Source organism: Aedes aegypti, chromosome 3 (assembly GCF_002204515.2).
Source record: "Aedes aegypti strain LVP_AGWG chromosome 3, AaegL5.0 Primary Assembly, whole genome shotgun sequence".
In the NCBI taxonomy this organism is placed as follows: domain Eukaryota; kingdom Metazoa; phylum Arthropoda; class Insecta; order Diptera; family Culicidae; genus Aedes; species Aedes aegypti.
In genome coordinates, this window is record NC_035109.1 from 170,291,503 (window position 1) to 170,303,298 (window position 11,796).

Here is an 11,796-nt window from a genome sequence, read left to right on the forward strand (position 1 = left end):
CTTACTGAAATCTGTGAGATTGTTCTAGAAAATTCGAAAAAATACCAAGTTGTTTTGTCACATTGGTAATTATAACCGCATAACAGTCACAGTGAGATTATAAATGAGTCTCAAAATATAATAGCAATGAAATCAGAATTATTTTCTGACAATTAACCTAGTATGCGATATGAGTTGTACACAATATCAGCCTCAAATAAGCACTTTTGAGTTCCTGGTAATTTTTAGAAAATTTAGTTTCCTCCTATACAACTGCCATGAAATGCACACTTTGTATTCAATTTACTCAATGCCTACTTTTGTCGAATGTTACAAATATGCAGTAGACTGGCCCTAAAACAAAAAAGTTGTTAAACTCAACGGGGCACCCCCTAGATATGTGCCTTAGGGTAAGAAAAAAGGTTTCTCAAAATTTCAACTCATTTGGTTGTGCCACCAGCTGGCGCATTCAATTCAAAGTTTGTATAGGATTTTGGTTTCAAATATATTGAAAAATGACCCTTTGTCACGTTTTTGTTCTATATACTAATTGATTGTGTTCAATTGGGCCCAGAATGACAAATACACTAGTTGATAAACTCGACACGAATGCACCAAGCGGTGTAAAATGTCGTAAATAAAACAAAACAAACAACAAACTAGTTGATAACCTTATGAACATAATTGCTGAAGGTTATATCTGGATTTAAGCTCATTTTCATTACCCTTTCAGTTGTTGAAAATTAGGCTTAGATCAGAACTCCTGTACAGTCACATATATGCATGCGCCTAGCGCAGCAGCTCGCCCAGCGTCATAGGTGGCTATGATGCGCCTAGTGGTAACCATTATGCTATGTTGAAGAAATACAGAGCTGTATTGCAGATCCATTTCAGATTGCTAAAACATCAAGTTTATCAATTTCAATCATGATACAACCTTCTACAATATTGTTCGCTATGGTATCAAGTAGTGTTTTTGACATTCTGGGTTCAATAGATCGCGATAAACAATTTTCCTGAATCAAACTGTAGATGATGTACTGTTTCCCATATGTTTGAGCTGGAAATCCCATATTAACTTCAATTCAAATGCGCCAGCTCATGGAACGACCAAATGAGCTGTAATTTGGAAGTCTTCCTCTAACCCTAAGGAATAATTCTGGGGGGTGCCCCGTAGAATTATACATCTTTATTTTTCTCCCATACTGAGCTGGGCCAGTCTAATATGCAGTTATGGGCAGTATAGCAATATTACAAAAATGTCACACCTATCGTTATGTTCTGAATGGCTTTACGAATGAGTTTGGATATTTACGCCATTTACTCACTTATCCTGAAATACCTTATCTTAAAATATGCTGAAACAATGCCTGCGTATATTTCCGATTGAGTTTTTTAGAGAATTTATAGCTCTAGAGCATTCCTTGCAGGAAAGTCATAAAAAAATTGTGATTTTTCAAAATTGGAAGTTTTCCGGGCAAATGTACAATTTTCATTAAAATCTGAGGCACTTCGTTTTAATCCGCACGACAAAATATATCCGAAAACCAAAATTCAATCTATCCAGCACCACGCTTGTGGAAAAACTCCTAAACGCTCTCCTGAAATTGAATCAACAAGGGTGACATCCGCGTCTGCCTGGTTTTGTATTCGGGCATCATCAGTAGCTTTCCACATTTCCGCAGTGGTAGTCCAGCTTTTCTTCTATCAAAGCTTTCTCCCTAGTTTTATATTGTAGAACGAATCGATCTGATAACGTATTTGGGACTATAAAGCATTGTAATATCAGAAATTGAATCGTCGATTGGCGCAAAACAATGGTGGGCCACAATGGAGAGGTTCTCGTTCGAGCCCCACAGCTGTCTCCCCATCAGGCGAAATCACCCCAGCAAGATTATCCGGTTTTCATCCCGCCGCGGAAACGACAAACCGGGAAGAAGGCATTCCTTGGCAATCACGTGGATCACATTGTTAATTTACAGGTTTGGTTCATTTCACATGGGTAGTAATTTATGATATTTTTGAAACAAACATATTTTTTCGGGGTGGGTCCATTCTGGAACGCTTCTTTATTCTTGTTTTGCATAGTCCCTGCTCCCTGAAGTCCTTTTGTCGGTTTTGCGCATGCATTGGTTTTGTTTTGACGTCTCTCTGCCTTGAATGCATCCCTTGGGGTGGTTTTCATCTAGGGGGTGGGTTTGTATTCGTCTGCTATATGAACAGTGCATGAATGAGCATTAGACAACATAGAGCAACACGTGTTGACTTCGGTATTCTATTTTAGGGTAACAAAAAAGACTGGGATTTGTCGGTGGAACGCGACGATGTGCATAGAACAAAACGATGGAATAGCGAAGAAATAATCGAGATCAATGGAAGCAAATGTAGCAACCGAGGGGAACATTTGGATGAAGATGACGATCTCAACGAACTGCAGCAGTTTCATCCATTGAAGGATAGTTCGACGGTTACACCGAGTAGCATATCGGAGAGCAGTTTGGATAGGAAATCTAGCAAATCTCATGAGCTTCTCACCGGAAGTGGAAAGCGCTCGAAGAAGCGCGTTAACATTAGGACTGATGTGGACGAAATTAGCAGTCGACAATCACCATCCGCAGTTTGTAATTACGAAGACTTGGAGTCTGGAGAGACGAGCGTTCTGAATGCTGATATGGACCAATACAGCTTGGATCGGTACAACAGCAAACGTTCGATGTCCCCGGACAATTATTTGACTCTAACGGGTAAGTTTCATCTATGAGCATTCTGTGCTATTTTAAGTACGATTTAAAATAGCTATAGGGATAACATTGAATCAAAATGTCACGTCACAAGGCTTGGTTTGTGACCGGTTTTATGCCACATGGCTCGGTTCAAGCCCAACTTTGGCTGCTTTACATTTCAGGTGAACGTACAGGTCTGCCATTTTTTTAAATGTTCTGTCGACAATGTCCATATCATCCGCCAAGCAAACAAATTGATTGGATCTGCTGAAATGGGTACCCCGGCTGTTATACCCTGCTCTCCACAGAATATCTTCTAGCGCAATATTGAACTACAGGGGTTTATCACTTTGTCATACTCCACGGTGGGATTCAAACGAATTGGAATACTGTTTAATTATGATTTATCGTGTCAAACCAACCGAGTGGAAGCTTGTTTTTTGCTTGGCATTCTTGCAACAAGCCCTGTCCATCGTATCCTCTCAACTTTAACCGCGTTCTGAATACTGGGTTCGAATAGAATTGGACGAGCTTCCCAGGTAACCAGTAAGCCGTATATTGGGCCAAAATGTTGATTTACGGCTGATATAATGCCAATAAGCCGTTAAATAGCACTATATTAGCCGTATATGGCTGAAAGGGCCCGATATACGGCTTATGGTTCCTGGGTTGTACTTCATTCTTCGGCGCCACACACCGTTCTCCTGGAACTGGAGTGTTCGCATGAAATTTAACAAAAATTTTTTTTTTCTTTTTACCTCTCTGACACGTTTGGTATGGACCGTTGCACGAGTTCACTAATTTGACGTTTGAGCGGTGCCGAATTCACTAGTTTCCATGGTGACATAAATAACACGGCACCGCAAAAACGTCAAATAATGAACCCGTGCATAGGTCCATTAGGCGATGGGTCCATCTACCTTTAGTTGAGTTATCTCATTCCTGCTACCAACCTCTAAGCGTTGTCTCTTCACACGCATTGCGGACTCCTTTGGTACCTCTTTGGTTGAACTATTTTACATCTTCCTTCCTCGCCCACTGGGCTTATAACAGTGGGCGTCATCCCGGCTAAAATACAATAAGGCGATTCAAAATTTTAAAAAAATAAAATCCAACCTCCCAAAACGTCAAGAAGCGTAAAAGAAGCGTCAAGAACGAAAACGTTAAAAACGTAATAGAAGCGCAGATGCACAGCACAGCAAGCCGTGTACATTAGGGCGATTCACCATTTAAAAATGTTTGATTTAAAAATGTTTGTCCATTGCCTCCGTGACGACGACGTCATCAGCAAAGCCGACGATTTCGACGCCCATGGGTAACTCCAGTGATAGGACCCCATCGTACATCCCATTTCGCAGCCTCGGACCCAGTTTGGACCCTTGCGGAACTCCCGCCGTTACTCTGAACCCCTTTCGGCCGGCGTCGATTGCATACACTAACACCCGATTCTCGGGTCACAGATAGTCAGGAACCCGCATTATATGCAGCGCTGTGGTGACGGCCTTCCAACTGGTGCTTAACGTTCTTAACGTCAATCGTAACTACGGCGCAGTAACAATTTCCTCTTCGTTTTTGCTTCGATGGCTTCTCGGCCCTTCCCAAGACTGTCCGAATTGCGTCTACCATCGACTTCCCTTTCCGAAATCCGAACTACCTTTCTGATAGTTCGTTCTCGCTCTCCGTACATTTAGCCAACCTGTTTAGGATGACCGTTTCAAGAGTTTGCCCAGTATATCCTGCAAGCATATAGGCCTGTATAATGATGGCTCACCGGTATTCCTGGTTTCGGTAGCAGCACTAGCTTCTGGATACTCCGTATATCTGGGAAGTGACTTTCATCCAGGCATTTCTGCAACACCTTCCGGAACATATCCTGGTACGCTAGGATCGTCGCTTTAAGTGCCACATTCGATATCCTATACGGTCCGGGGGCCTTTTTCACCTTCAATGCTTTCGCCGCTGCTATAAGCTCGTCATTGGAAACCTGGTGCGTCAGGCGACAGCGTTATCTACGGTGTCAGATAATGCGTTGGGAAGAGACCCTCGACAATAACCTCAGCTTTTCAGCACATGTTTCAACTGGCATTGATGGACCATTGACTTTCGCCATAACCACTCGATAAACATCCCTCTCAGGAGTTGGCGTCAGCTGCTCGGCACAGCTCCTTGTAGCACTCAGACTTGCTCCGCGTAACGCCTGGTGATCGCTATGGGTGTACTCTTCGCTTACCCTCCAGTTCATGTTGCCCGCCAGTGATGGGCTACAAAATGTTAGGTCTATGATCGACTCCCGTCTTTCCGAAATGTGCTAACGGTGCCTTCGTTGCACAATCGTACGTCTAGCTTTCCTAGAGCCTCCAGTAGGTTGTAACCTCTGGCATTGATTACCCTGCTACCCCATTTCACAGCCCATGCATTGAATTCGCCTCCAATCAGCACTGGTTTTCGATCGACTAGCTCCTCTAACATCCTACTCCTAACATCCTACAGTCAAATCCTCTAACATCCTACTAGATTCTTCGAGCGTTCATCTTGGAGGCGCGTAGTAGCTGCAAAGTAAAATCCGTTGCTTTTGGCGATCACGAACCCCGCGTGCTGGCAACCATTTCTTGGATAGGAAACCTACCCGTAACTCGTAACGCCACCCAATTGGCGTTATTGAGTCGTACTCGATACGGCTCAGCTATTATCGCAACGTCGCACTTAGTTTCTGTTCTCGACTGCCACAAAAGTTGTTGTGTGGTGTCACAGTGATTTAGGTTGATCTGCGTTACCTCCGTTACTGTTATGCTGCGATCGCCTTTTGGTATGCACGGCAATTGAAGCCGCCCGTCGAATGGAATGGTTTCCTTTTTTCGGTGAGCAAAGCAAGCACCTTGGTAGATTCTTGCAGGCATTTCTCACAGTGACCTCTTTCTCCACATTTTCTGCACAGTTCGGTTCTGCCCGGACCTTTACAGCTCGCCGCCGGGTGTTCAAAGTCCATGCACTTGAAGCATCGCATCGGTGGCCTATCTGCTCGTGTGACGAGTCTCAGTGGGCATATCGACCAGCCAATTCTCATCTTGCCTGTTGAGACCTATCCGCCACCCAGTTTCCGTTGTTGGCTGGTATGCTGTATGGGTCCGATAGTAACACCATAGACTTAAAAACCTAACACCGCGTCGGTCTTCGTTTCCGAGACTGACTGCCAAAGCAGCTGCTGAGCTTTACATTTTTATTATTTCTGACCATTTATTTTCAGGAACCATCAAACGTGGCCGCAAGAAGGGACAATCGATGGACGTACAGCTCAACATTTCCCGGGAAGAACTCGAGCAAATCAACAAACAAGCCCTGGCCGCCCACGAGGAAGTTTGTCGCACGAAGCGAAACTGTTGCTGCCAGTGTACCCTCCGGGCCGGGATTCACATTCTTCTGCTGTCGATCATCTGCTTACCAATCGTCACGCTGACCACTAGCATTTACTCGTTCTACATCGGAACCGTCACGTGGTACAACATGTTCACGTACTTCAACGAGGAAAAGTCATATCTGCACAAGCTGCTCATGTCACCGCTTCTGATTCTGGCTTATCCCTTGGCGATAGTGCTGTGCACTGTGGGCCTTGGAATTTACGCCGGCTTCAAGCAGGTCAGCTTACATTTCACCGCTTGGGTGAACGAAATCAGTGACATCGAGAAGGGCTTCTATGGATGGTTGTGCTCGTTTTTGCACCTATCCGACTGCAGTCCATACGAGGTGGTCATTCTGACGGATATTTGCCCTCCAGGAGGGACGGGAGTAGGACCGGACAGGCCACTGCAAAGTGAGTCCACCCAAATCAACTCATCCACCGAAGAATTGTCGTTATAAGATGTGACAACTTTCTGTGTGTCTCTGGATTTCCATAGGTACCTACTTGATTAAACTAGATCTAATCTTTCAATGTTAGTATGCCACCTTCGGTATGTTCTTAAATACTCATCTGAGAATATTGTAACGGATGTTGCGTATTTTGCTTCCATAATCAGGTGGAATAAGCTTTCTATTCTGTTACGTCAGATCATCCGTTCAATCGGGTATGTAAGGTACGCATGTTTCTTGAATCCAAGACAAAACAATGTATCCAGACAGCAAGATAATTATTTCAAGATTAAACAGAAATGATATGAGTAGTACGTATTGCTTGAGTGATTCAAGGGACCATATAGGTATGGAATATGCGCTATGCGCAAACTAGTTACACGAAGCAGTAAATTCAGTATTTACCGTAAAATTGATGGTTCGTTAGAGATAATGCAATTAATTCACTTATATCTTGAGTTAAAATTGAGTTGGAAGATTTTATAACAGGAAAAAATGTAATATGTAAGACAATTAGAAATACTATTTTCTGCTATGTTTGCTACCTGATAACTCCTAATATCGATTATTCTACCAAGGGTGACTCATTTTCGTACCCCGTAACTCGTTGGCTGCAGGGTAGCATCACACCATCGCTGGACGTACTGTAGAGCTTCATATTCATCGGTATTGGATACTGCTGTAGTTGCCCAGAACGTTTAGGGTACTCTATAGATCATTTTAAGGGTTCTTACTTTATTCTTCTCAAATACACATGCTAAGTTGCTTCAACCCTCTAATCCGCCGAACATTTTTTTTTAATTTCAATAGACTAGTGTCCAGAAATGAGAAAGCTTAATGAAAATGCGGCTACCTTATGATCGATGAAACGCTACGCTTCCACAGCAGCGTGTCATTGATCGTTGCATAAAACCTCCGCATGACCAGTAGCCTGGGATACGGTTGTATGAAAAATTTAGATTCTCGCTCCAGTCCACTTTTTGGATTGCATTTGGGTCCCATAACAACTGTGCAAAATTTCAGCTCGATCGGTGAAACTATATTTTAACACCAGCCATTCAAAGTTTGCATGGGATTTACTATGGGAAAACTTACTTTTGCAAAGAAAAATCGCCAGAGGTCGCCCATTGTCCTCTATAAAAATTCTGATCGCAGACCTCGATAGGTATTTTTACGACGAACAACATTGTCGAAGACCGCAGCAATCCGATGCTTATAAAAAAAGTTATTAAGCATCGACTATTCGGAAATTTTGCCCGATTTTGTTGTTATTGTTATTCCTTTACGTGTTAATCAACGTCGCCTTGCCAATAGATTTTCATTGAATAACTTTCTTCACAATTGTCGGATTGTTTCGCGGTCTTCGGCAATATTCTTCATGGTAAAAGTTACCTATCGAGGTCTGCGTTCGGAATTTTTATAGAGGTCGATGGGCGACCTCTAGCGATTTTTCTGTGCAAAAGTAAGTTTTCCCATAGTAAATCCTAAGCAAACTTTGAACGACTGGCGCTAAAATATAGTTTCACCGATCGAGCTGAAATTTTGCACAGTTGTTATGGGACCCAAATGCAATCCAAAAAGTGGACTGAAGCGAGAATCTAAATTTTGTCCCACGCTAATGACCAGTACGAATGAAGTCCCACGCAGTTGAGTTCACAGCTTCGTAGATAGGATCCCACAAGCTAAAGGTTGCTTCCACCCAACTGCTCATCTTGAGTTGAGTTGAGACTTGAGTTTGACTATCAGCATATAAAGATGGGCCACCCTTTTTTCTTTTTTTTTGTTGGGGGTTGAAACTACTACGTCCAATATTTAGAACTATTGTAGTATGTCCCAGTTTACTGTACATGTCACGCTAGCCGAACGCCATTGATTAGACGATCAGCTGCTTACCATGACACGTTCCCAATCAGGTATGATATGGTTTATGAAACCAATCACCTTTCTCGGATCAGCAGACCAGATCTCACTGGGCTGTAAACAGCCGCTATCGAGAAACTTTGATCTGCGCCTGTATAATGCACCACAACTGCAAAGCAGATGTTCCGATGTTTCACTTTCAATATTACAAAAGCGACAAATATCATTCTGAACCTGGCCAATGTTCTTCAAATGATATTTGCTCGGACAGTGCCCAGTTACTAGGCCAGTGTATGTACAAAGAACCCTCTTGTTAAGCTCTAAAATCTTTTTAGTTTTATTTGTGTTTGGAGTTATAAATCTTTTAGACTGGGTACACTTTTTGACATCCATCCAGTTGGTCATCACCTTTTGTTCTTCCCAGCACTTAAGTTCCATTTTTACTGCACAGTTTGGTATACCACAGAATGGTTCCGGGCCAACAAACTGTGAATTTGAGCCCCGTTTTGCAAGATCATCTGCCTTTTCATTCTCTTCAATGCCACAGTGTCCTGGAACCCAGTACAAATTTACCGAGTTTGATTCACACAACTGTCGCAACGAGAGAATACATTCCCAGACGAGTTTTGATGTACATTTATACGCACTTAATGCGTTTAGAGCTGCTTGACTATCAGAGAAAATACATATATTTGCATATCTGTATTTTCTTTTCAAACAGACATTCACACATTCAAGTATTGCAAAAATCTCAGCTTGAAACACTGTTGGCCAATGTCCCATTGCAACTGAAATATTTACTCCGGGTCCAAAGATCCCAGCCCCTGTATTTGTTCCAATTTTTGAGCCGTCAGTAAAGAATATGATTGAGCCTTCACGAACCGTGGGACCTCCGACATCCCAACTTGTACGCGTCATTTCGCTTACCTTGTAGAGAAAATCATAGTTGTCCTCAGGTCTCATCCAGTCTCCGTTCATACTCATCACCGGTCATCTTTTAAAGTGTTGCAAAATGCTCAAGTGGCCAATAAGATCACCTGGCAAAACATTTTTAGACCTCTTAAGCCTTAGAGCACTTCTTTCCGCTTCTAATTGCACATATTCGTGCAAAGGCAGCAGATTGAGAATAGCATCTAACGCTTTCGATGGAGTGCTGCGCATTGCTCCCGTTATAGCAATGCACGCAAGTCTTTGAAGCTTAGCTAGTTTCATTCCTGCAGTAGCCTCCCTGGTTTTAGGCCACCACACTAATGAAGCGTAGGTAATTTTTGGTCGTATAATAGATGTGTAAATCCACATAATCATTTTTGGCCTCAAGCCCCACTTCCTCCCGTCAGTTTTGGAGTATAACCATAATGCGTTGATCGCTTTATTAATCGTAGAGTCAAGATGCGCATTCCAGCTAAGCTTGGCATCTAAGATTACTCCCAAGTATTTTACCTGACTGCTAACTTGAATTTCAACTTCTCCAATCTTAAAAGATTTTAAGTTGACTTTCCTCTTTTTAGTGAATGGGACAATCACGATTTTTGACGGGTTAATGCTTAGACCCTCCTTTATACACCATGATTGGGTATACTTTAGGGCCTGCTGCATTCTTTCCGATACTATGTTGTCAAACTTTCCTCTTACTACGATGACTATACTGCCCATAAATGCATACCAGTCCCACTAGCAAAACAACGCACCTAAGAAAAACGCGATAGAAGTCGTGAACACTATTTTGCTCTATTTACTCCAATTAAGTTGAAAAAAAAAACGATGTTTTCGCACCCAAATTTGCAATCAAATGGTGCAATGAACTATTGATTAGAGCATTACATACATTTTGTTTATTAATTTTCTCAAATAATTAGTTAATTTGCGAGAAAATGTACGCGTGACTGATATGTATTTATTTGCTCTTGAATGTACGAGAATAAACGCATAACGGTATCAGTGCTTACTATGAGGCATCGGTCTTCACATGTGAATTATTGTTGTTTTGACAGTTTAGTGTCCACATTAAAAGTCGCGGAAATGTTTGCTCTAGATTATTTGAAAAGTTGTGGTACTTCTGCTAGTTCCGAGGATGAGTGCAGGATATTGGCCGATGGCAACCCGTTGGACAATGACGTGGGCTCAGAAGACAACTGCGCGGGCTTCAACAATAAGGACGGCTGTGACCGCAATGCTGGTGGCGACGACACCTTTCAGTTTCCACCGAAGGCGTACCCTGAACATTGGGTAAGCTATGGGTTTATTCACAAATTTCATAACGCCCAAAATGGCCATTTTGGGCCACCCACCCCCTCGTAACGCTTTTTATATGAACGTTCTCCAAATTTTGTATGAGCTGTTACAACCGAAGAATACCCACCCACCCCCTTAAGTGTTATGAAATTTGTGAATGAGCCCTATTTGAAATCTTTGGAGGACACCGAATATGCGGCGGGGACTGATGAAATGGACTCAGACGGAAGTTATACGGCCATTGATGAACTCGCCAAAAACGCAAGAGAACAAAAAAAGATTTGAAAGCGAGATACACCGTCACCAATAAGCGCCTTTCATCACACCAACTAATGCTTGTCGATTATGGGTGTATAATGAACTGCGGGCTTAACATCTCGAAGGACAACCGTATTCGTCTCAATATGGTGCTCTGGGCATTGGATTCACGAGAGCAAACCAGCTATATTTGCCAGAGCGTGAAACAAGTGGATGTTCAAAGACGGCGGCATCGCTACAAGTACAAGAAAAAACACACGCTTATGATCTGTGAATATCTGCAAGATTTTATTAGGATTTATGTTTCGACAAATTGAACTCTAAAAAGTTGAAGCATTAAGGGGACGAATTGTGGGTAAATATATTTCCCTTACTTGACTTCCTTATTAACACAATTGCTCGCGAGTCCTTATCACACAAGTCGCGAGACTGACATGCGTTTATTAGTAACATGGGACAGACCAAGTTCGATGTTGTTTTTCACATTTCTAGAACAAACGTACTGTTCTCCTATAATACCATGAAAGTACATACAATTTAATGAAGTTTCCCGCAACTAACAAAAAATTGACGAAAACTCACGTGGGACTGTTATGCATTTATGGGCAGTATATCATCCGCAAAGCCTACAACCTCGAAACCTTTAGCTTCTAAGCTTCTGAGACGACCTACAACCAAAGACCATAAAAGTGGCGAAAGTACTCCACCTTGCGGACATCCTTTCGTCGCCCTTATGGTTACAGACGAACCACCCAGTTCTGAAGTGATTTCTCTTTTTGCTAGCATAGTATGAATCCAGTCGACAATGCATTTGTTGAAATTTCGTTTTTTTCATAGCATTTGCTATTGAAGAATATGAAGTGTTGTCAAAAGCACCTTCAATGTCCAAGAAAGAACA

General features: G+C 42.4%; 1 protein-coding gene across 1 annotated transcript; it reads left to right on the forward strand.

The window, feature by feature from the left end:
• Nucleotides 1-1,587: 1,587 nt before the first annotated feature.
• LOC5575963 (transmembrane protein 169) lies at nt 1,588-6,813 on the forward strand. Its single transcript, XM_021853391.1, has 3 exons — nt 1,588-1,961; nt 2,264-2,723; nt 5,947-6,813. The coding sequence occupies exons 1-3, from the start codon at nt 1,797-1,799 to the stop codon at nt 6,555-6,557; spliced, it is 1,236 nt and encodes a 411-aa protein (XP_021709083.1). The 5' UTR covers nt 1,588-1,796; the 3' UTR covers nt 6,558-6,813.
• The last annotated feature ends 4,983 nt before the right edge of the window (nt 6,814-11,796 follow it).